The 27,325-nt window shown below is 33.5% G+C and overlaps 1 protein-coding gene across 1 annotated transcript in view; it reads left to right on the top strand.

The window, feature by feature from the left end:
* LOC132720172 (uncharacterized) overlaps window positions 1–27,325 on the top strand; it is a 161,449-nt gene that overhangs the window by 57,340 nt on the left and 76,784 nt on the right. The window contains exons 9-11 of the mRNA XM_060704214.1: window positions 9,749–9,892; window positions 10,754–10,948; window positions 24,114–24,271. Of these exons, the coding sequence (XP_060560197.1) occupies window positions 9,749–9,892; window positions 10,754–10,948; window positions 24,114–24,271 (497 nt within the window). The remainder of the gene's footprint in view (window positions 1–9,748; window positions 9,893–10,753; window positions 10,949–24,113; window positions 24,272–27,325) is intronic.

Consider the following 27,325-nt stretch of genomic DNA (forward strand, 5'->3'; position numbering starts at 1 on the left):
TTCAAATATATTCGAATATGGAAAACAAATATTCAGACATCAAATTCCTTATTCGTTCCCAGCCCTATTTTTCAGTATTTACAACTAAAGGCTATTTATGCATATTTTGACCACTTTTGTTAATTTTCTGGCTTTGTAAGTGCCATTTGATAACATGTCAATTGCTTCCTTTTGGTAACTATACAATATTACACATTCAAATACATTTTTAAAATTTTCATAAAAATTACCATGAATCTGGAGGCGTGCTGCTTAAACTGAACCTACATGTATATACCACTGGTAACATACTACCACAAGCATCGGTTCTTTAACGATGAACAATTAAACCACTCACCAATGATAAGACCAAGAAATGAATGGTTTCACAATTGGAGTTAATATAAATATAAACAACAAAGTGGTATTTCTGACAGTAAAGGCTGTACAATGCAATACAAAGCAAGGCATAATGCAAGGCAAGAAAGCAAAGCTAGTTAGGAATTGCCGAGTACTAAGGGAAAAACCTATTAACGAGTCAACACAATTACTGGTAGACCGTGTAATAATTAGGAAGTACCGGATGAGCATTTAAAATTTAACCTACAAGGTTCCTATCTTTAGGCGATTAGACAAGCCCAAAAACAACATGACCCTAACCGGCTAAGATATTCGAAAAACATGAATTGCAAGTACATTTATTTGCGAGGCCTGCTTACCCCTCGATTGACAGAATTTTTCTGCCACAATAAATTCAACGAATTTATCACCCAAAAATTCCATTATAAATTTTTTAGCATAGCATCTCTTAATAGTCAAGATAGAACTCTAAACCAATTAAATTTAAGTGGACACCATCCTCATGATAAAACGCCGTTTCCAGGGATAAAAACTAACCATTTAAGCTTGGTGGCCACCTGGACCACTGACTTTAAAATTTTGGTGGCCCAATAAATATTTCAGTGGACCTACAATTTATCGAGTTAATATAACAAGTCATATTCTGAATCTATGAAAATTATCAATTTAATTAAAAACTTTGTAAATAAAATCATAACACTGAAACAAAGTTCTTTATTTGTGTATGGTTTAGTTATAATGTGTTAAATATCTATCAGTATCAGTCTCTATTAAAGTCCAACAATTTTGAAAACACAATATCCTCCTCCGAGTCTGAGTCAAGATCAGAATAGTGATCACTGGCCTCATCAGATGAGGAATAGTACTTATTTGAGTGTCCCTCTGATGTTATTGAAGAAAATCTATACTGTTTGCTCAAAAGTTCATTGTCAAATGTTTGTGTGCTGGCTTCAACAGAGTGAATTTGATCTGTTTGAACCTCTACAGAAACACTGGATTGTTGGGATTCCTCTTAAACAATAGAGGTACTGCTTTTGTCTAATTCAGGACCAGTTTCCAAGTCGTTTGAAACAGGAATTGGCTTAGACATTACAATGCTCTCAGTCTCTTGTGGAACAACAACATCTGGTGTTTGAGTAAACACAGTTGGTTTTCTTTTACTTGCTGACATGTCTTTAAAGTTCACTCTTTTAGTGCTGTTTCCCTCACTGTTCCATAGATAAACAGCCTCACTAGGATTGAAATCTCCAATTTTAGGAGCATGTAACTTGGTAATTAATAGGTCATTTAAACTACCCTGACTCAATGTTGAATGGATTTTTGTTTTTAGAACTTTCATCAATGAAAATCCCCTTTCAGCTTCAGCACTACTTGGGGCTCATAGTTAAAATAAGATCCATTACATCTAATATATTCCGATACTGGTGTCCATATATTTCATTTACTTGTGTCCATGATTCAAACTTGGCTGTGCTAAAATAGAAATACCAAAAAAGCAAATCTTATTTTTTGTATTATATTGATCTCATTTTATTTATTTGCTTTTATCAAGTTTCAACATCACATGTAAGAGCTAAGTTAGTATTAATTTAGCAGAAAAACTATCCTCAGATTGTTCATTGAAACAGGCAGTTTATAAAGTAATTTAAACTTAAATTGTAACATTTATTTGTCTGAAGTTAACTGTATTACTAACTTATATTTTTTATCAACAGAGTGAAAAGAATGATAAGAAAATTCAGTTTGAATATAAAAGCTTTAACTTACTTTTCACAAATAGACTTCTTCAACATGATCCACTCCATCTTGATCTCATCACAGTTCAACCCAGCTTTTTCAAATAAAGTACAGAAATGACTGATTAAAGTTAGCAAGTCTTCTGTTCCAAAATCTGAAAGCAGAATGAAAATTATTTGAACACAAATTATCAGACTATCAGTATATAAATATAGTGTGAATGTACTTTACTTTCCCTATCTTACTATCTCATTTCTCTTTCTAAGAATTTTCATTTTTGTCAATTTGATTTATAAATAATGACACTCATTTATCAATAAAATAAATTTGCTATTAAAGAAACACTTACACAAAATTGCACTTGTCCAAGCTTTAGTCTTTTGTAATTAAATAATATAATTTTATTATCTATTTGAATCTTCCTTATTACTGATTACATATATGTAAAGTTGAAGAAAATAAATAATTCACAGTCACAAACTCAAAGAAGTTAAAAAAAAGGGAATCAGTAAGATCACTTACAACGCAAAATTAAATACCAAAAAAAAAATAAAAATAATAATAATCAACAATCACACAAAAAATAATAAATAAAGTAAACAACAATCAGTGCGCATTTAAACTCAGTAAAACCTTAAAGCATTTCCCAAGACTTGGGCCACGATAAAATATCTGCTATTCTGGTAGCCTTAATCACACCTAATGATGAAAATTCAGAGAATCTTCGCAAAAGTGCTGCTTCTATCTGATCTAGGATCTTGTTCCTTGATGAATTAAATTCTCTTTCATCTCCTTTTAATTCTAATTGGCTGTTAATAATCTTTCTTAGACTGGGTCTATCACTGGTATAAAACAGTTATATATGCAATTTAAAGCACATTTAACAATACCATGTTTCAGATTTATAACAGTTAATAAGATAATGATGGCTAGATTTCGACTTGGCAATTTTAGAATATTTGGTAAATTGATTGAGATTAAGTGAGGCATTTGATTAAATTAAACAGATTACTGTAAACTATTTTCCTATAATTTATAAATTACCTAGTTTTGTATCCTCTAAGAACTTCCAACATTGATTCTATAGTTGAGTGTTGTTGGGAGATCAAGCACTGGTTGTTTTGGACACCTAGTGACAATCTTTTTAAGAGACTTAGAACATCTATCAAAAACTAGATGAAATATACAATGCTCTTTGTCTGAAGAAGTTTCAAAAAAGCATAGGCTTTGGCCCGTGAATCTGTTGACACACATTCAGATGGTTCTGTTAACTGAAAGATATAAGAAAAAATAAGATCATTACATTAGATTAGGTCTTGTAAAGTGAATTGGTCTATAATTAAAGAAATGTTAAACAATAAATGCATATAGTTGTGCCAATAACAAGTAAAATACTATAAAAATTACAACTTATAGAAGAATAAAATTTTAGAATTTTATTGGTAAGTATGAGAAAAATGATCAGATATGTTACTTATATACAATAAAGCAAATAATAGTTTTCTGATAAAAAATTATTGTTCATTATATCTTGTACGCAATATCTCGAAGAACTTTTATAATGTCTTTTTTGCTTAACTATTTTATATGGTTTAACCGTTATTCAAACTTTGTAGTTCTATAACTTTTAAAAAATTCTAGTTGTTGAAATAATTAATTTATTGAAGTGACTGTACCTGTCCAAGATGGCTTATTATATATTTATAGGATACTGTGATATTTTGTAAAGCCAATGCAGTATGCCCGATCCACCTTGTACCTCCAACCCTGCTTGGTAGCAACAAGCCCTTGTCATCATCTGTTTTAAGGGCACATTCACTCCTTTTCAACATTGCTCTATTTAGGCTACTTTTATGATAAAAATAATAGAGTCCCATTGCAAGGACACTAATAGTTTTTTCATATATTTTACTGATTTGGTAGCATCTTTTAGGGATAATTCTAGGCGGTGAGCCATGCAGTGGATCGTAATCATATCAGGCTGTTGTCTTCTTAAAATAGCTCCAACTCCACCTTTACATCCAACCATTACACTGGCACCATCACATGATATGGCAACAGTTTTCAGAAGAAATTGATTCCAGTCATAAGAAAGATTAGTTTGAACAACATTTTGTAGGCCATTTACAATATTCTCAGCAGATGCTTTGTCACAGCTATCAACACCTATAAAGTCAGTAGATATGATGCCTTCTCTACAATATCTGACAAACCACATTTCTTGCTCTTTAACAGAGGCATCTGTGCTTCCATCTCCAATAATACAGAGAAATTTAGATGAACTTATGTGTGATGACACTTTTGAAATTTCATTTTTAGCAATATAGTTTATGAAAGTTTTAGCTGCTGCTGCATTTCTGTAAGTTTCACCGACATTTACATTTTTTACAGAGTCAAGCTCACACATCCACATAAAGTCAGTTAAGGGACGGTTATATATAGCAAGGGCGTGCTCTGTCCTAAATAAAATGGCCATTTTCTTGAAATTTTCATCATTTAACTTTTGCACCAATTTCCCAGCTTCCGACTTACTTGCAGGCAAACACTTTGCATGATAACAAGCTTTTGTGATCGCTTTTCATCCGTCGTCCGTTGTCCGTCCGTCCGCTTTTGCTTTAAATGACATCTCCTCATTAACCACTGAGCCAATTTCATCCAAACTTCACAGGAATGTTCCTTTGGTGGTCACCTTTGAAAATTGTTCAAAGAATTTAATTCCATGCAGAACTCTGGTTGCCATGGCAACCGAAAGAAAAATGTCCGAAAGAAAATATCTTCTTTTAAACAACCCTAAGAGCTAGAGCTTAGATATTTGGCATGAAACATCTTCTAATGAGTGTCAACCAAGTTTGTTCAAATAAAAGCCCTGGGGTCAAAATTGGCCCCGTTCAAGGGCGTCATTGATTTTCCCTATATGAAAATAGTAAAAACTTAAAAAATCTTCTTTTAAAGAAACCAAAGAGCTAGAGCTAAGATATTTGGCATGAAACATCTTCTAGTGAGTGTCTACCAAGTTTGTTCAAATAAAAGCCCTGGGGTCAAAATTGGCCCTGCCCCGGGGGGTCATAGATTTTCCATATTTGCATATAGTAAAAACTTAAAAAATCTTCTTTTAAAGAACCCAAAGAGCTAGAGCTAAGATATTTGGCATGAAACATCTTCTAGTGAGTGTTTACCAATTTTGTTCAAATAAAAGCCCTGGGGTCAAAATTGGCCCTGCCCCGGGGGGTCATTGATTTTCCCTATATGCATATGGTAAAAACTTAAAAAATCTTCTTTTAAAGAACTGTAAGAACTAGAGCTTAGATATTTGGCATGAAACATCTTCTAGTGAATGTCTACCAAGTTTATTCAATAAAAGCCCTGGGGTCAAAATTGGCCCCGCCCCAGGGGGTCATTGATTTTCCCAATATGCATATAGTAAAAACTTAAAAAATCTTTTTTTAAAGAACCCAAAGAGCTAGAGCTAAGATATTTAGCATGAAACATCTTCTAATGAGTGTCTACCAAGTTTGTTCAAATAAAAGCCCTGGGGTCAAAATTGGCCCTGCCCCAGGGGGTCATAGATTTTCCCTATATGCATATAGTAAAAACTTAAAAATTCTTCTTTTAAAGAACCAAAAGAGCTAGAGCTAAGATATTTGGCATGAAACATCTTCTAGTGAGTGTCTACCAAGTTTGTTCAAATAAAAGCCCTTGGGTCAAAATTGGCCCTGCCCCAGGGGGTCATTGATTTTCCCTATATGCATATAGTAAAAACTTAAAAAATCTTCTTTTAAAGAACCGTAAAAGCAAGAGCTTAGATATTTGGCATGAAACATCTTCTAGTGAATGTCTACCAAGTTTGTTCAAATAAAAGCCCTGGGGTCAAAATTGGCCCCGCCCAAGGGGGTCATTGATTTTCCCTATATGCATATAGTAAAAACTTTAAAAAATCTTCTTTTAAAGAACCCAAAGAGCTAGAGCTAAGATATTTAGCATGAAACATCTTCTAATGAATATACAGGTGAGCGACCTCAGGGCCATCATGGCCCTCTTGTTTTATCTAATGTACAATTAGTAACAATCGCTATTCCATCTACCGGCTTTCATTAAAGCTTTTGCAGGAACGCCAATATTGGCGAGATCAGTAGCTCTGCCAATTCTAAAACTGAGTAGTGTAACAACATCCAAATGACAAGCGGGCTTTTAAAATGCATTTTGACAAAACTGCTGAAAATTGAGTTCTCGTAACTGGTGAACTATCATCATGAATGAACATGGGCCCCTGTGTTTGCATATATAGAAAGAAAGTTAGATAAGGCATTTACTGGACATAAATGGTCCTCTTCTTTAGGCAATTTTAGATATACTGGAATACCGGTTTTATTTGTTTTTGAATGACGAAGACAAATAAGCACCTTGCTATTATCTATTATTGATATGTCCGAATTCCATAGTATGTCCCGACTTTTCAGTACTTTTGGAACGACCAGCTCACTAATGGGAAATAACCAAAGTATGCAAATATAAATAATGTGGTAAATAATCTAGTCTTGTAAGCATTGTAGCATCATAATGGTTATATGTCACATAAAACTTTCAAAACCTGTTTTGTTATCGGAGCCCGATTATCATGTGATTTGCGAGATTTTTTGAAACCTTTGAGCAGTTTGCTAACCATGAATATTTTTGATATATCATAAAATCCAGAAAGTTTATGAAAATAATTCAAGCCGGCAACATATGTGGTTATAGTTTTTGAAGCCAAGCCCCTCTCAAAACAATACAAAATAAAAAAGACAATATTTTGAATTGAAATTGCTATTGTAACAACAGATTATATTCGGATAGAAATATCCGAAAAGCGTTCAACGCTGGATCGTATGTTGATCTAGTATTTGGCCCTAATCCACTTTGCAACAATGTTTGAGCTCTAAATCGAAGAGGCTCCAAAGGAATTCTGGGACTGGGTGAGGTAGCTGATCTGCTTCCGGAGCTAATTCTCTGAATTTTTTCAACTGAAAACGTGACAATGCATCACAAATTACATTATAACGACCTGGGACATGAATTGCTTTCAATAAAATATTAAGTTTCATACAATGCAATACAAGAAGTCTTACAAGGCACATAACTGTTTCAGACTTAGACGAAGTCTTACTCAAAATGTTCTACAACTGCCATATTATCGCAGTTAAATCTTATTTTCTTATTTATCAATTTAGAACCAAAAATAAATATTGCCACAATAATTGGGAATAACTCCAAAACAGAGATATCGGCCGTAAGACTGCGTGAGTGCCAATCGTCTGGCCATTTCCTTTGGCACCAATGACCTTGAAAGCAAATTCCGAAACCACAATTGTTCTTTAATTATATCAGTCCTTAATAAAGATGACCATAAATTTTTTGACTCACATTCAACACGTGGCCCTGTGTATTGAATTGGAAAGCCATTGATAAAACTGTCTAATAAGAATTTTGCTTCTTTCTCAATACATGTATATCCTTTTAAATAGAACTTTAAGGCCTCGACATTTACAGGAGATTTTGCTAAAGCGAATGAGTTCACATTAGTGTCAGAAAATGCAATTACCAGACTTTTATTTATTTTACTTTTTGAAATAGCCCCGTCCACTTTTAGCCCGTTGGCTGAAAATGTCTGCCCTGAAAGTTTTGAAATGACGACTGAGATTGACCGTTGATCATGCTTTGTTTCTTTGAAGAATTTGAAGTTTGACAGTTGATTGCTGGGTGGGGAGCAAAACACGTGGCACAAACATGGGAAAAACGGCAATTCGGCCAAGAACATTTTCCCGCATTAAAGTCATTACACGTAAACCTATAAGGATTAGATTGGTCACGTAAAACTGGTCTGACTTGTACACAGCGCCACCATAACTCATTGTTTATTTTTGACCATGATTGAGGAGCAATAGCCTATCTTAGACGAAATTGCTTGTCGTAAGTCCTCCATGAAAGACCACCCTGGCGCGAGGCACAATCTCTGATATTAAACATATAATGCAAAATTTCATAGATTTTGTCAGCGTGTGATGATAAATAAATGATACGCATATATAATAAATGCCTTTGTCCATTTCTCATTGCAATTGATCTGCTCTTTACATCCTTTTTGAGCGGATTCTATGTGACCTTCACTATCTAACTTAAACACCGTCCCTTTACAAAATTCTGAAAGCTCGACTGCCCCTTTCAATAATAACATCTAATTTACATATTCACCTCTACAAATTTTTTGTTTAAGAGATGTTGGCATGTGCGCCGCTAAATCATTATCAGCTCAACGTATTCCAGGCAAAACATTTATGATATCGTTTGAATGTTCGCAGTAGAACTATCTTAAGACCCACAGATTGTAACATATTGCTCAAAATCTACTACGTTTGACTCACCAGCATTCGTTTGCGACACCCTCTCGTCAACCAAATCTTCCAACGGGACCTTTGCCGTTCGTTTCCTCCCTCTGTTGCAAGGTTGTTTATCCTTGTTGCGCTCCTCGCTGGCTTTGGCTGCCTGGCGGTGTTGTTCCGCAACATTCTTTGTGAACGTACACATCCGCGGCCACGTAGCATAACTTGACAGTGTACGATAGCAGATAAATTCTTTTTAACCAGTCTGACGTGTAAAGAGTGAGTTTCTGCATGGGTTTTGCCATATAAATATTCCATACCGGGTACACTTTATGCTCAACTAAGAAAACTATCGAGTGTAACCAGATAAATTGTTTATGCAGACGATTTATTAAGATGACGGGGCACTGTATAGCAGACAACTAATATTTACAGCAGACGATGTTTTCTAAATAAAATTATTTTCATATTACATAATTTATATTAGATCTATATTGACCTTATAATCTGAAACCAAATTTATTGATTTGAATTATATAAATTATTTATTGTTTGAATTATATTAATTTTAACCATTAAAAAATAAACAGAAAACATTTATTCATATTGGTATTATTTGCTATTGTACTAATGTAACAAACAATAACACCTTCCTCTTTAGCGAGTAAAATTATTTTGTTCAAAGTATGCACACTGTAGATAACATGTATTATATAATTTTATTTAATCTGTTAATAATGGATACGGAACTTTTAACTTAAAATGTGTATCAGTTAAAGATAGGTTAAAGTTATGTATACTTTATCAGAGTACAATCATCATAATGACATAATGAAAATCTATGTGGTAATGGCACAACAAATGTTCGTGGATTTGTTACATGCAACATTTTGAGGATATAAAACTTGTGGAAATGTATCCACCACGAAAAGCACTTAAAAAGCGCGAAATAATTTCTATGAATACAGTTGTCAATTTCGTTCATTTATAACAAAGTTATGGTCATTTTAGCAAAATTCAATAATTTTACCTTGAAAATGATTATTGATTAAATGATTTTGACAAAATACATGTATATTTTGGCCTTTATAATTTAAACTTTAGTATAATATAAGTTATAAAGTTTTTGATAGGTTATATAACCCTTTATAAAAAGTTGTTTGGAAATATCACCTAAGCGGTTAGCCAAGGGTTATATTCCGAACAATCATTTATATACAGTTTAGCTTGAAAAAAACCCACATTTGTGGAGTTTAGGATTACAACTTTTACATGTTTCTTGTAATAAAGGTTTCAACATCTTTTATTTGTTGCAGCTGGAAGTATAGATTGTCCAACACAGTGGCTATTACTAATTGGATGTGGTACTTCAATGAAAGACTTGAAAAATGCTGTTCTGGATATGGTGAATCATTGTGAAAAAATGTTAATCACAAGTGTTCACGTTTATTGTTCAAATGGTAAAACTGTATGAATTATATTTGAACTGTATTAGTACCTTCCTTTACTTTTGTTGTCTCTATCTTTTGAAATGCGTAATGAATGTTCACAATACTTGAATGGGTGATATATTTAAAGGGAGACACAGGCAAAATTTCCTTTCTTCGATTTGAATTTCTATTTCAATATTCTATAAATATCCTCAAAATGAATACACTAAGTAGTCACAGAAACAAAACTTTTCTCCTTTTAAAGAATAAAATGGTGGTTTTCCAAACTTGACCCATGTGGGTCAGGTTAGAGCATTTACATTTCACAATAGTTGTTACAGAGAACAATTCACGCGTTAAAGTACCTATCAGATGAATGACTAAGACTTATTTCAATTTAACAGAATGCACAATATCCCGTTTTTGTAATTTCCAGAGCTTTTTCTAGTTACATGACTTGTTTTAAAACTACTTGATGACTCTGTTAGTGATTAATTTCATTCAAAGAAATAACTATGCTTCAAGGCCAAATTGTAAAGAATTTATAAAGAAATTCATGCTAGAATTTTTTAAAATGTCATTTTAGCATAATTTGAGTAAATAAGATCAATTATATACATGCATATTTTTCATTCATTTGCCTAAGTATCCCTTTAAATTTTGGACACAAAATGCAGAATGGAATGCCCTTTGTTGGTAGTTCATCTTTTAGTAATTTTATGTTCAATCTCTTCTTGATGGATATTAGAAATATTTGGTTAAGATATCTACTTGATTGAGATGATTTGAAGAGCCTATATTAATTTTTAGGTTTCTAACTGTATGGTCAATCTGTATTCATGCTTAGATATTTTTAGAATTTATTTATGTGTATTTGAATTATGTTTGTAGAAATACCATTATCCTTTGGGGATCAGTCAGTGGCTATTATTGACGAAGTTTTCAAAAACATTACAGCAGACAAATATCCAGACCGCATCTACAATTATTTATCAAATGTAACTATTGTGGTCGATGATGAAGATGGTTTCTCCAATATAGAAACAAGACTTTCACAAAAAAGTTTTTTTACATCCATTTTTGGAGGTAATTTTTATATTATCCTTAAATGACAAAATTTATTATTCAGGTACCAGTGACAGCTAAAAGAGATCAGAGGAAAGAATTTTTTTCCAGCTTTGATGATTTGCATGACACATTAGTTAACCTGTAACAAGATTTTCAAGTTATAGCCCAATGGCTCAAATTGACCTCACTACTGGTATAAGAGATAGAGCACTTAAAAAACTTTTTTGAGAACTGCATTGCTTAAAGCTTTGATATTTTGCATGAAGCGTTAACTTTTTCAACCTGTACCACCTTTGGTCATATCTTGACCCAAAGGCCAAATTGGCTTTATCCCAGGAACACATATTTTATATAGTGATATGAAGGATAAAACTTGAAAATCTTCTTCTACAGAACTACAAAACCTGGAGCTTTGGTAGTTTATATGAAGCACAGTCTAGTCTATCTTTTTGCCAAGTTTGTTCAAATCATGACATCTAAGTGAAGTCAAACATGCACAATTTTTAGCTTTACTTTTAAAATAGAGGTTTTGTTACAGTCTTTTCAGCGTTGCTGTCCGCAAACTTGTACATTGATCATAACATTTTAAGTTCTTGGTGTATTGTCTACAAGCTTGGCCACAACAACCCTTGGGACAAGACCTTTTAGTAGACCAGCCTAACCTTGACCTTCATTCATAATTGTCCTTCACCTTAAAGGTCAAATGTCTATCTTTTGCTTGTTAGATGTTGAGCCCCTTAGCGGTGAGCTTGACTTAGTCGCCACTTTTGGCGTCAAGGTCACACTTAAGGGTCAAAGGTCAAATAACAAAATTAAACATTCATTTTCAATTATAACTTCTACATACATGAAAGTATTTTAATATAACTTAGCAAAATTGGTCTCCATGTTAAGTTGAGTTGTCTTGCGCAAAATATAGGTCAAGGTCATTAGAGGTCAAAGGTCAAATAGGAGTATTAAATTTTGTTTGTTTGCACTCTATCTTGCTCATTCTTTGAAGGATTACAAATAATTTAGAACAAATGTTCACCATGATGGGGTGGTGTTTTGCACACAAAACCAAGGTCTGCTGCTCAAAGGTCAAGGTGACATTTTTTGGTCAGCAAAATCCAGTGTCTGGAGCATAGCTTCCACTTGTACAGGTTTCCCATGTTATCATGGAAAACTGGAAATATCTGAATTTGAAAAAAGGGGCTCCAAGCCTTGAAATGTCCGGGTTTTTAGTGTTTATACGTAATGAAGTCGATAAAGGTACAGGTTAACCTGTCTGGAGAAAAGAGGGGTAAATTGAACAATCAAAATGATGGTCTTAGCACAATATATTGATTTCCACATCTGGAATGTTGATGATTTTTTTCGATTTACAAGTGTTTTGGAAAGCCAATTTGACTTTTACCAGAGTTTACAAACTATGTGGATTGTGTTTAGAAAATCTTTTGAGAAAGTAACAAATCAACCTCAAGTTTGCTTGATTGGCCGGTGTTTAAAGGGCATGAAAAAAGATGAAAACTCACAGTCTTTTTGTTTCTTTGGCAGGAAATTTTATCCTGATTGCTCACAACCACGCTAAAAGCCATAAGTGAAACGATATAAACCAAACAATAGTTTAACATACATGATATATTGTCAAAGGCTTAGCACGGTCAATTGGTCACACCATGTTTTGTATTTGATTGTCAGATGGTTTAAAAAATTGTTAGATCTACTTAAATTTTATTTGTCATTGAACAATAAATAAGCAGAATGCCTAAAGAACATCCAAAACGGCAAAGTTGAAAAAGTTGCAGACTGAGGTTTGACTGAGCCTGTTCACATATTGTACTTGAAGGTGCACCCCCATAGCACAGGCTTAAGCAGAATTCAACATTTAAAAATGAAATTATGAATAAAGAAACAACTGCAGATGTGCTCATAGGTCATTTATCAAAGAACCTTTATTTTTGACATGTCTAGGCTATTCCATGAAGCCTTAGTGGACCCAGGTCAAATGTCAGGTGAGATAAATGTACTAAAAAAAACCCTGCAAAAACAGTAGCAGTCACAAAGTACATTTAGTGTAAAACTTGTATGCTGAAAAGGTGTATATTGTACTTAAATGTTGTTCTAAACATTGCCATGAACATATTCAAACGACAAAAGAAATCAAATAGCTTAAAATTTAATCTTCTAAAAATGTCCTTAAATTTTTTTTAAAAATGTCCTTGTTAAGTCCTGGAAAAGTCCTTAAATTTTGAAAATGTCAAACAGTGGGAACCTTGCATGCATGGAGGGATTTTACTATAATTCAGAACAAATGTTCTCCATAAAGAGACGGATTGTTGCGTAAAAAATCCATGTAACTTTTGTAAAGGTCAAGGTCAAACTAAGGAATCAAAGGTCAAATAACAAAATAAAACATTTATTTGCAACTACTGTATAACTTCTATATACATAGATGGATTTAAATATAACTAAGCACAAATGTTCTTCATGTTGAGTTGAGTTGTCTGAGGCAAAATGTATGTCAAGGTCACAAAAGGTCAAATAAACAAATTAAGAAAATTTGTTTGTTGGTGCTTTATTTTGCTTATGCTTTGAAGTATTATGCTTAGTGGTCTGAGGATTTTTAAAGTGTTGAGCCTGCTTCTGGTTAGGTCGACTTTCTGTACTTTCTCTTTGATGTCATTCATTCTGTAAGTTTTAATTTGGCTATTTTCTTTTATGTGACTAAAAAAACAATAGAGAGAACAATAGAGTATCCTCATTATTACTGTCCGTTTAGAACTTCCATCCCTCACATTTTCGAGTCCAGCCATATAATTATGTCATTTATCAAAGGAATTTGAAATAACTTGGCACAAATGTTTGTTATAATAAGATGATGTGTCATGCACAAAACTGGACCCCTACCTACAAGGTCATGGTCACACTTAAATGTTAACATTGTCTATTTAAGGGTGTATGCCATTACTGGTTCATAACTTTCTTATCTATGACGGGATTTTGAAAACACTGGGTACAAATGTTCACAATAATGAGACATTTTTTACCAGAAACCTACCTCCAAGGTCAAGGTCACAGTTGAAGGTCAAAGATTAATGTAGTCTGTTACAGGGTATATTTTGTGTCCGGTCCATAACTTCTTCATAGATCAAGTGATTCTAAAATTATTTTGTACAAATGTTCACAATAATAAGATGTGTCATGCACAAAAAAAAAGGAGCCTACCTTTAAGATCAAGGTCACAGTTAGAGGTCAAAGATTGACATAATCTGTTATAGGGCATATTTTGTTTCTCATCCGTCAAGGGATTTTGAACTTAATTGGCTCAGATCTTCACAATAATGGAACAATGTGTCATATTCAACAGGGTATTGTTTGTGTCAGGTATGTAACTTTTTCATCAATCAAATGATTTTAAAACAACATGGCACAAATGTTAACAATGATAAGATGACTTGTCATGTGCTACACCTAGGCCCCTACTTCAAATGTCAAGGTCACACTTGGAGATCAAAGCCTGAATAAACTGACTAACAGGGTATGATGCCAGGTCATGCCCATGCAAATAAATTGTCATTGGTGAATGGCCCACATACCTTGATTGATGACTTGACATGAATTATACCCTGTAACTGACCAAACCCTGTATTGATTTTATATTTGTCACATTTTGTGGCTTTGAAATAGTGATAACAACCATACAAATGTATTTCTGTTTACTCATACACAAGAGTTATTTCAATGTATTTCTTTAATGTATTTATTGTCCCCCGCCTTTTCGAAGAAAAAAGGGGGATATAGAAATAGGCTCCGTCCGTCTGTCCGTCTGTCCGTCCGTCCGTCCGTCTGTCCGTCCGTCACACTTTCGTGTCCGGTCCATAACTTTGTCATTTATGAAAGGAATTTGAAATAACTTGGCACAAATGTTTATTATAATAAGATGATGTGTCATGCGCAACAACCAGACCCCTACCTCCAGGGTCAAGGTCACACTTGCTCATTCAAGGTCAAAATTGCCTATTTGAGGGTATATGTCGTGTCCGGTCCATAACTTTCTTATCTATGAAGGGATTTTGTAAATACTTGCCATAATTGTTCACAATAATCAGACGATGTGTCATGCGCAAAAACCAGTCACCTACCTTCAAGGTCAAGGTCACACTTGGAGGTCAAATATTAACATAGTCTGTTACAGGGTATATTTCGTGTCCGGTCCATAACTTTCTTATCTATGAAGGGATTTTGTAAATACTTGCCATAATTGTTCACAATTATCAGACGATGTGTCATGCGGAAAAAGCAGTCACCTACCTTCAAGGTCAAGGTCACACTTGGAGGTCAAATATTAACATAGTCTGTTACAGGGTATATTTCGTGTCCGGTCCATAACTTTCTTATCTATGAAGGGTTTTTGTAAATACTTGCCATAATTGTTCATAATAATCAGATGATGTGTCATGCGCAAAAACCAGTTGCCTACCTTCAACGTCAAGGTCACACTTGGAGGTCAAATATTAACATAGTCTGTTACAGGGTATATTTCGTGTCCGGTCCATAACTTTGTCATTTATCAAAGGAATTTGAGATAACTTGGCACAAATGTTTGTTATAATAAGACGATGTGTCATGCGCAACAACCAGACCCGTACCTTCAGGGTCAAGGTCGTACTTGTTCATTCAAGGTCAACATTGTCTATTTGAGGGTATATGTCGTGTCCAGTCCATAACTTTCTTATCTATGAAGGACTTTTGTAAATACTTGCCATAATTGTTAACAATAATCAGATGATGTGTCATGCGCAAAAACCGGTCACCTTCCTCCAAGGTCAAGGTCACACTTGGAGGTCAAATACTTAAATAGTCTGTTACAGGGTATATTTTGTGTCAGGTCTATAATTTTTTCATAGATCAAAGGATTGTGAAAATACTTCGCACAAATAGTCACTATAATAAGAGGATGTGTCATGCGCAACACCTGCATCCCTACCTCCAAGGTCAAGGTCACACTTAGAGGTCAAAAATTAACATAGTCTGTTATAGGGTATATTTTGTGTTGAATCTAGAACTTCTTCATAGTTCAAGGGATTTTGAAATAACTTGGCAAATTTATTGTTACATTTGCAAATCTAGCATTGATCATAATTTTGGACTGACTGTCCTGAGATCCATACCTCAATCTTTTGAAATAGCACAATTTTATGCTTCATATAAAACTCCCGGGGCGGGGGACGTTGGTAACTCTGTTACAAATTCTTGTTGTAACTTGCTTTTGCCAATCTAGCATTGATCAATATTTTGCTCTGAAAGTCTAGATTTATACATCAATCTTTTAAAACTAGCACAATTGTATGCTTAAAGTAAAACTTTCTTTGGGCGGAGCACGTTGGTAACTCTGTTACAAATTCTTGTTAATTTTTAATGGATTGTATTCAAACTTGAACATAATAATCTTCTAGGATAGACCTTTAAGTTAACCAGACAGACCTTGACCTTCACTTAGAAATGACCTTGACCATTAAGGTCAAATTATTAAAATTTTCTCTTTTTTGCTGTAACTGGCTATAACTTTGTTATTTATGAATGCATTAACTTCATAATAATTCATATAAAGAAAAAAAATTCTTTTGGATAAGACATTCATGTATGTCAAACTCAAATTGACCTTGGCTCATTGATGACCTTGACCTTGAAGGTAAAATTACTGAATTTTCACTGATTTTTAGCTCACCTGAGGACAATGTCCTTAAGGTGAGCTTTTTTGATGGCCCATTGTCCATGCGTCAACAATTTCTTGAAACAACTTCTCCTCCTTAATCACTTGGCCAAATTTGTTGAAACTTTGAAGGGATGTTTATAGTCAAAACTGAAAAATCTTTTTGTGAAAATCCAAAAGAGGTAGAGCTTAGATATTTGGTATGAAACATCTTCTTTTTGAGATCTATCAAGTTTTTTCAAATGTAACCCCTTGGGTCAAAAATGACCCCCGCCCAAGGATGTCATTGATTTTTCTAATATTTATATAGCAAAAACTTAAAACATCTACTTGTGACAATCCAAAAGCACTATAGATTAGATATTTGGCATGAAACATCTTTTAGTGGATGTCTACCATGTTTATTCAAATAAATGCCCTAGGGTCAAAATTGGACCCGCCCCAAGGGTCATTGATATTCCTCATTATGTGTATAGTAAAAACTAAAAAAAATCTTATAGTGAAAATCTAAAATAGCTAGAGCTTAGATATTTGGCATAAAACATTTTCTAGTGGATGTCTACCAAGTTTGAGAAAGCTATCCATCTAGATTACAGAAAGTTGGTGGTTCTCCTCAGGTACCTGTTAAATTGCCTGAAATATTACACAGGGGTTTATCTCCACCAGTAAAGCTGGAAAGTTTTCGTATCTTGACCTTTACTGTGTTTGTGTGAAGTAAAATCCCAACCAATAAAGGAACAAGAAGGTATATTTAAGATATAACCTTCATATTCTGATGGTTTATACATTTTTTTTATCTATTTGATCTTTACTGTTTTGATCTTCATTACATCATTATTGTTTAAAATTATGGCTCTCAAATTTAAAATTATGTATATATGAAACTCTTGTTATTCATTTGACATGCTCTATATAACTCTTACACATATTAGATAATAATCATTGAGGTAAAGGGTTAAATTTTTAAGTCTTCATTAAATATAATCTTTATATCATGCCCTTGTTCTAAATATTATATTTTTTACATGCTGAAATGTTTACTCTTTGATGTTGCCCAATGTAAATTTATGTATACAAGCAAATGATGAACTACTTTTGTCCCTATACTAATATTAAATAACATAATATGAATAGCATTGCATTTTTATTCCCCCCGAAGGGTGGCATATTAAAATCGAAATGTCTGTCTGTCAATCCGTCCGCTCTCATGGGACAGTATTAATGTGGCTAGAGGGACAATAGGTAACTGTTCTTTCTCTTTGATGTCATTCATTCCGTAATGTTTTTATGTGGCTATTTTCTTTTGTGTGGCTAAAAAGAACAATAGAGAGAACAATAGATCAGTCACATTATTACTGTCCCGTTAGAACATCCGTATACATATAGACAGTGGTGGTTGTGTCCGCTCTGAAACTTCAGTATGCATGAAAGGATTTAATTTTTCTTTTATATATGAAATAACCATAGATGTATGGTGTGTCGTGTATGATGTGTCACGAACAAGACTCGGGTACCTATGACTAAGGTTAAGGTCACTCTGGAGGTTCAAACTTTGTCATTTTAAATTTTTTATGTTATATAAATATAGTAGGTGGTGGTAATGTCCGCTCTGAAAGTTGGGTATGCATGAAAGGATTTAAATTTTTCTTTCACATATGAATTAACCATAGATTTATGTTGTGTCGCAAACAAGACTTCAGGGTTTCTGCAACTAAGGTCTAGGTCACTCTGGGGTTCAAACTTTATCAATTTTGATGTTAATATACATATAGGCAGAGATGGCCGTGTCTGCTCTGAAACTAATATGCATGAAAGGATTATATTTTTTATTTCACATATGAAATTATCATAAATTTATTATGTGTTGCCCTTAAGACCTGTGTTCCTAAGCCTTAGTTCAAGGTCACTGCTGGGGTTTAAACTTTTTCAATATTTATGTTATATACATATAAATGATGGTTGTTGTGTCCGCTCTGTAACTTCCATACACGAGCTACATGTAGTTCCAATTTTTATTTGAAAATATAAAATACCGTAGATGGACAATGTGTTGTGAACAAGACCCAGGTTTCTTTGTCTGACTTAAAAGTCACTGCTGGGGTGACCCGGGTCGAACTTTGTCAATTTTTACCACCTCACTTAACATGTAATAGGTGGTTTATTACTAGAATCCTTCAGCGCATTTGTCACGTTCTGTGACAGCTCTTGTTCACAAATGCAAGCTTGTTTGACTACTGTCAAAAAGGCTTATCTCTATGTCTTTTCAGCTCACCTGAGCTTGCTCAGGGTGAGCTTTAAGGATGTTTATAAATCGTCCGTCCACATTTGTTTGTTAACACTCTATTGGTCACATTTTTGCCTTGATCATCATCAAAATTTGTCACGATGCCTGTCTAGGAAATTGCTCAGATGAGTTCTAACATTGGACATTTCAGATGAAAAACTAGGTCACAGGAGTTTTGATCTATATATCCTGAAAAATGGTCTGAAAGTTTGTTTTGATGATTTCAAGGTCAAGTTCGATTATGGGTCACCTTGGGTAAGAAACAAGGTCACACCCCCAAAATATGGAAAAGCCTTGTTATCCCCCACCGATGGAATCGGGAGGGGGATATAGTTTTGGCGTTGTCCGTCCGTCCTTCCATCACGGTCCATCCGTCCGTCCGAATTTTGTTTCTGTAGTAGTTCTCTGCAACTAATGGCTGGAATTCAACGAAACTTTATGGGAATCATCAATATCAAGAGGAGATGGGCATATCGTCGGCTTGTTCCGGTCAGACACTTTAACTCAGAGTTATGGCCCTTGATTAGTTCCCGTCTGTAGATTTTCCACAGTCTTTCTGGAAAAACTCTGGAAAATAACCGATTTTCCATGAATTTCCATGAATTTTCATGAAAACAAGCTTTTTTCCACAGTATTTACAGAGTACTCTGGAACAATTTCATGGAGAACTCTGGAACTTGACTTTTTCATCAAAGAAATAACCATGAAACACTTCTGGAAACTCTGGAAAGTTAACACTTAGACAATTTTCAAGGAGTTTTACTCTGGAAAACACTTAGTCATTTTTGAGAAAGTTTTAAAGGACTTAGGAAATTTTCATTTGATTGCTGCATTTATGTATACTTCATTTAATACATTTAACTTTAATATTTTTTCCTAAGTTAAAAGCATAAATGATCTTTTTAATATAATACAGTTTTCTGGTTTTAAGACATAATTAAAATAAAGACAATTTAAAATAATTGGCATTGACACAATTGTAAACTGTTGACCAGATATTTAAAAAACAGCAAGAACATTTTTTAATGACTTTAATTACTTAGCACTGAGATTGGTCATACATGTATACTATCTCTAATTAAAAGTAGCAGTTGTCAAAACAAAAACTTATAGTTAAACAAAATGAGACCGTCATAAGCCCATCAAGAGCTTAACTGTTTCTTTTTATTGCAAAAAAAAAAACAACAACAAAAACAAAAAAAACAACAACATGCAACCCCATTGCAACACTTTGGCATTGAAAATGCATTAAGTTATTTTTTCATTTAACTCTCATTATTTTCAAGGTATCTCATATCAAGCCTGATCTGAGTGGTTCATTATTATATATTTCCCTAAGTTAAAAAAAATAAATACACAATTAAAGAGAAACAATTTAAATTTAAGAACAAATGTAATTGTTATGCACTTATGTTTCTTTATTAATTGATGATAAATTTATTATGTATCTCTATAAGTATATGTAATTTAAATATTCATCCTGTGTAGAAGTAACTTATGCATAGTGATTAATTTCTGGAACATTCAAATCAGCATCAGCCACAATGTAAATATTTATGACCCCTCAAGTGGAACCCACTGGTTTCAGAACTACCAAAGTTAAACTCACCTATCTGATATAAGAGAATAGTAAGAGGTAAAGCAGGTTTACAACATACTATATTACACTGTAGCTCTCAAGTATAATACCCTTGCAGAACAAATCACAGGTCAGAACACTCCTTCCAGAGGGGTCATTTGAACAGAAGCATTGAAAGATAATGTTTATAAGTGCCTAACTGCTTAAAAGTTATAACTTGAAATATTATGTTTGAGCATTTGAAATTAGATCAAATGAGTTTAAACTGGACAAATTTACAAAAGTTTTCTGGAAATATGAACTTTTAAACATGTGTATTTCATGATTCAGTTAAAATGGGAACTACATGTATATAACCATTTCTAACAGTAAGTACAAATGTATTTTTATTTTTTAACACTTATTATGTTAGTTTTTTCAAACTTTTTTGCAAGTATACACTGTTTCAGTGATTGTATTTCTACATACATGTAACTTTTCAATATAAGATAGATAGTTAAGAAAATCTTTTTCATTTTTAAATAATGGCGGGAAATTTTAAATCAGAGATAATTATTTTCCATTAAAAATATTGGTGATTGAAACAGATTCCATATCAAGCAATGAATTTCCAAATTAACATTTAATAAAATTCATAATATGCCTTAATTGTAATTTCTTGTTACTCATGTACATATGTTTATTTTTTCAACATATTAGGTTGCAAACTTTCAAGTCTTGGAGTCACATGAGATGTTTCAACTCAAAGGATGTCAGATGAGGGAAAAGTGATAAATGTACTGTTGAACAGAACTATCCTGGTAATAATTTAGTTTGTTTTGTAAAAAAAAAATTGAAGTAACATGCTTTCATATAAATGCATGCTATTTTCAAAACTCTGAACAAAATGTTGTTCTTCATGTTTAATGCATATATTATTGTTATACTGACCCTCAAACTTTCAGAGGTAATTAAGTACTTGTGAAGGATTTAGTAATTTAAACTGCCATTACAAGTCATACAGTTGTCATTATATAGATATAGGAAAAGCAGGGAAATAATTGACACAAGTTCATCATAATGTTGATTTTAACCAAAAATAAATTATTTTCATCAAACCATGGTGTTTACTTGATAACTCTGTGCTGATATTCTGCAAAAATCATTTAATTGAAAGTTTTCCATCTTAACTTTTTTCACCCTTTCATGTTTTTTATCATTTATTATCATGTTTAAACAGTACTAATTATATTGACATTGTGCATATAACACAAGTACAATTAATTCATATTTTTCAGTATCCATTGGAGAGGTCACACCACAAGTCAAGAAGATGTTGCATCATGTGAAGACAGTGAAGTGAAGGATATATACATGTGTACTAGATGGATGTTAAATTACATTTGTTTGAATAAAACACTCTGACATAGAAATAATTGTGAAATGTGCAAATTGCTATAAGTGTTTGAATTCTTGACAACTAGAGTGTTTTTTGGATTTGTTAATAAAAACACAAATGCAAATTAAAAGGTCATTTGATTTTAGTATGCAACCATCATTTCAGTAATCCCAAAATGTTCCATAGTAATTCCAGAATGTTCCAGAGTGAATTCCATAGTAATTCCATAATTATTTCAAGGCTAAATGGCATCTTACTCCAGATCCTATTAACTGCGGAACTTTTTCCAGAGCGGCTCCAGAACATTTTCCAGAGTAACTCCGGAACATTTTCCAGAGTAACTCTGGAACATTTTTTCCAGAGTATTATGTCATTTTAGCAGACCAATTTCCAGAGTTGCTTTGAAAACTCTGGAACATTTTCATGGAAAACTCCGGAAAAGTTTCATGAAAAAAGCTCTGGAAATACATGGAGAAAGTACAAGAAAATTCGCGATTTTTTTTTCAGTTTTCTTTGAACAACTCCGGAAAACTAGTATGAATTATCCAGAGTTGGCAATTTCCATGAAAATTCCAGAAGTTTTCATGGAAATTCATGGAAAATGTACGGACGGGTTATGTATACGTAGTATGCATATAGAGTAAAAATTGTTTCCGCACTACTTCTCTGCAACTACTGGCTGGAATTCAACGAAACTTTATGGGAATCATCAATACCAAGAGGAGATGCGCATATCGTCGGCTTGTCCTGGTCAGACACTTTAACTCAGAGTTATAGCCTTGATTACTTATGTAATATGCATATGGAGTAAAAATCGTTTCCGCGCTACTGCTCTGCAACTACTGGCTGGTATTCAACGAAACTTTATGGGAACCTTCAATACCAAGAGGAGATGCGCATATCGTCGGCTTGTTCGGTTCAGACACTTTAACTCAGAGTTATTGCCCTTGATTAGTTATGCAATATGCATATGGAGTAAAAATTGTTTCCGGAGTAGTTCTCTGCAACTACTGGCTGAAATTCAACGAAACTTTATGGGAATCATCAATATCAAGAGGAGATGCGCATATCGTCGGCTTGTTCGGGTCAGACCCTTTAACTCAGAGTTATGGCCCTTGATTAGTTATGTTAAGTATGCATATAGAGTAAAAATCGTTTCCGCACTACTTCTCTGCAACAACTGGCTGGAATTCAACGAAACTTTATGGGAACCTTTAATACCAGGAGGAGATGAGCATATCGTAGGCTTGTTTTGGTCAGACACTTTAACTCAGAGTTATGGCCCTTGATTAGTTATCCAGTATCCATATAGAAAAATATTTGTTTCCTCGCTACTTCTCTGCTACTACTGGCTGGAATTCAATGAAACTTTATGGGATACTAAGAGGAGATGTGCATATTGTCTCCTTGTTCCAGTCAGATACTTATAACTCAGATTTATGGCCTTTGATTAGTTATGTTGTATGCATACATCTCATTGGCATTTCCAGATTTTACTATTTAACACAAAGTTATGGCTCTGTTATAGCCTTGAATATTTATCAAGTTCAAAGAATATTACTGTTTATGCCATGATTAATATATAAATAAAGCCTTATGTCTTTAGTTGTTGTGTTAATAATAACCAGTACTCGGCGGGGGATATAAATTCAACAAATTTGCTTGTTGCTTGTTAACACTCTCAGGTGGTCACTTTTTTGACTCAATTGTCAACAAACTTGCTCAGGATACTTGTTTAGTTAATTGCTCAAATGAGTTCAAACATGGGTAATCTGTGATGAAAAACTAGGTCACAGAAGCTAAAAATAGAAAAATCTTGTTAACTCTCGCGACTACTGTTGTTATCCAAATATCCTGGAAATTGGTCTGAAAGTTTGTTTTGATGATTTCTAGGTCAAGTTCGAATATGGGTCATCTTGAATAAAAAACAAGGTCACAACCCCAAATATGGAAAAACCTTGTTAACACTTTAGTGGTCACTATTTTGATGCAATTGTCATCAAACTTGTTCAGGATACTTCCCTAAGTAATTGCTCTGATGAGTTTGATTGGTCAGGTTAGCGATCTAGGGCCATCTTGGCCCTCTTGTTCAATTAAACTACAATAAGTTTAAAAGCAGAACAACATGCCAATATTTTATTAGAATTGAACTAGAAATAGATAAAAGATTCGAAGAATTATATCTTTTGAATAGTTTCTTCAAGGAGTTGTGCATGCTTTCACATTTACCTTGTCTTGTTGTATTAGCTCCCAGAGAATGGAGAAAAGAAACACAGTCAAGACCACAAAGTTCTATAAGGATCAAATTAGTTGGTGAGCAAGTGAAAGATGTGAAAGCAGTTAAAAAGGCAATTGAAGACTTTATCTTTAGGAGTGATTTGCAACAGCCAAATGTTGCTAAACAGGTAGGAAAGATAATACTTTTTCCTTTAGCCATAAAAGTTGCATTTGTGTACCAGATTTTTCCCTACATATAATTATGTCTCATAAAATGTATGGGAGACATATTGTTTTTGCCTTTGCCATCTGTCTGTCTCTACAAACATATAGACACTTAGGTGGCTATGGGAACAATAGGTATCAGTAAATTTTCTTAATTGCTATTCATTCAGTATAGCCTAGTAAGTACCAAACTTTGAGGGTTTCCGTCTGTCCGTCCGTCTGCACTACCGAATAGGGATAGGGGCCCATCTAACTGTAAACAGAACAAAAGAGAACTATAGAATTCATTACAGGGTTCGTACAGTCTTAAAAAGTGCTTAAATTTCAGTCTCTTTCTTAAAAAGTGCTTAAAAATGTAAAAAAGTGCTTAAAAGCCCTTGGATTTGATTCCTCTCTTAAAAAGTGCTTAAATTTTCTAAAAATGTGCTTGAAAATGTTTGAATCACAGAATGACAAAGTTTTGATAAATATCAACGGTTAAAAAAATATAAAAAAAAGATCCAATTTAGTATCAAAATCAATGAAATGTTTACTCAAGGTAACAGTAAGTGGACAAATTGCAGTTGTTTTGAACTAATCTGTACTTGATGCACCCTTAGTTGTTCTTCTATAATGTCAGAAAATGTGTATTTAACAAAAAATGGTGAACAAACTATCCATCATAGGTTGAAGATTGTGTCGGTATATGTGCAACAAATGTGCTTGAAAAAATTGGAAAACGTGCTTAAGTAGTGCTTAAAAAGTCCTTGAATTTTGGCATTGGATGTCTGTACGAACCCTGCATTAGTAACAATAGAATAATGGTCCATGGCCCTCTATTAAACAAAAGAAAATTATAACAATAGAAATGGCCCTTTATCCCTATTCGGTTGGATGTCCGTCTGTTGGCTATTCTTGTCCGGCCCATAACTCTGAAACAACAAGAGGTATCTACATGAAACTTTGTAGGTAGATAGATCTCATTGGGTAGATATGCAGTGCACAAGAACTTTAACTCTGTCTTGCCTAATTTTGGAGTTACTGCCCTTTGTTAATTTTTACACTTCTAACTTTTTCTTGACCATTTTTTCAAATAATAAGAGATGTCAACATGAAACTTTGTAGGTAGATAGATCTTATTGAGTGGAAGTGCAGTGCAAAAGAACCCTAACTCTGCCTTGTTATTGTCTTTGATCATTTTTAGCTCGACTTTTTTTTTGAAAAAAAAGTAGAGGTATTGCTAAAGTCGCGTTGCCATTGCCGTCCGCAAACTTGTACCTGGATCATAACTTTTTTTAATTTCTTGGTGTATTGTCTTCATACTTGTCCACAACAACCCTTGGGACAAAACTTTTCAGTAGACCACACTAACCTTGACCTTCATCCATAAATGACCTTGACCTTCAAGGTTAAAAGTCCAAATTTTGCTTGATCGTGCTGTCATTGGCTGTAACTTTATTTTTGAATTGATTGTCTTCAAACTTGAACATAATAATCTTCAAGGATATCCCTTAAAAATAACTAGACAGACCTTGACCATTACTCATAAATGACCTTGACTTTGAAGGTCAAATTATTGAAATTTTCACTTTTTTGGCTATTATTGGCTGAAACTTTGTTATTTTTGAATGGATTGTCTTCAAACTTGAACATAATAATCTTCAAGGATAACTCTTAAAAATAACACGACATACCTTGACCTTCACTCATTAATGACATTGTCCTTGAAGGTCAAATTATTGAAATTTTCATTGTTTTGGCTGTTACTGACTGTAACTTGAAGGGATCAACTTCATATTATAACAGAACATTTTAAGGACCAGACCTTGTTGTTTATCCAACCCAAATTGGCTTGGGCTCTTTAAAGACCTTGACCTTGAAGGTTAAATTACTGAATTTTCTCAGATTTGTGCATTAAATGACCATCATTATATGTCTATTGGTGTGTGTGTATATATATATATATATATATATATATATATATATATATATATATATAGTTATCTATCATCATCATTCATCATCATCATCATCAACAACAACAACAATGTGTATCTATTTATAGAATTGCGTGTTTCTATTTTTAGAATTATGCTCTCTATTTTTAGAATTGCGTGTAACTATTTATAGAATTGCATGTTACTATTTATAGAATTGCGTGTTTCTATTTTTAGAATTGCATGTTTCTATTTTTAGAATTGCATGTTTCTATTTTTAGAATTGTGTGTTTCTATTTTAAGAATTGAGTGTTTCTATTTTTAGAATTGCGTGTTACTATTTATAGAATTACGTGTTACTTTTTATAGAATTTCGTGCTACTATTTTTTGAATTATGTGTTTCTATTTTTAGGATTGAGTGTTACTATTTATAGAATTACGTGTTACTCATCATAGAATTGCGTGTTTCTATTTGTAGAATTGCGTGTTTCTATTTTTAGAATTGCGTGTTTCTATTTTTAGAATTGAGTGTTACTGTTTATAGAATTACATGTTTCTATTTTTAGAAATTGTGTGTTACTATTTTTAGAATTGTGTGTTACTTTTTATAGAATTGTGTGTTACTATTTTTAGAATTGCTCGTTTCTATTTTTAGCTCACCTGTCACAAAGTTACAGGGTGAGCTTTTGTGATCGCTTTTTGTCCGGCGTACGTCCGTCCATCCATCCGGCGTCCGTCCATCCGTCCGTAAACTTTTACTTTAAATGACATCTCCTCATAAACCACTAAGACAATTTCATCCAAACTTCACAGGAATGTTCCTTTGGTGGTCACCTTTAAAAATTGTTTCCATGCAGAACTCTGGTTGCATGATGGCAACCGAAAGAAAAAACTTTAAATATCTTCTTTTAAAAAACCCAAAGTGCTAGAGCTTAGATATTTGGCATGAAACATCTTCTAGTGAGTGTCTACGAAGTTTGTTCAAATAAAAGCCCTGGGGTCAAAATTGGCCCCACCCCAGGGGGTCATTATTTTTCCCTATATGCATATAGTAAAAACTTGAAAAATCTACTTTTAAAGAACCCAAAGAGCTAGAGCTA

Source organism: Ruditapes philippinarum, unplaced genomic scaffold (assembly GCF_026571515.1).
Source record: "Ruditapes philippinarum isolate M1 unplaced genomic scaffold, ASM2657151v2 ctg784_1_1_1_1, whole genome shotgun sequence".
Classification (NCBI taxonomy): domain Eukaryota; kingdom Metazoa; phylum Mollusca; class Bivalvia; order Venerida; family Veneridae; genus Ruditapes; species Ruditapes philippinarum.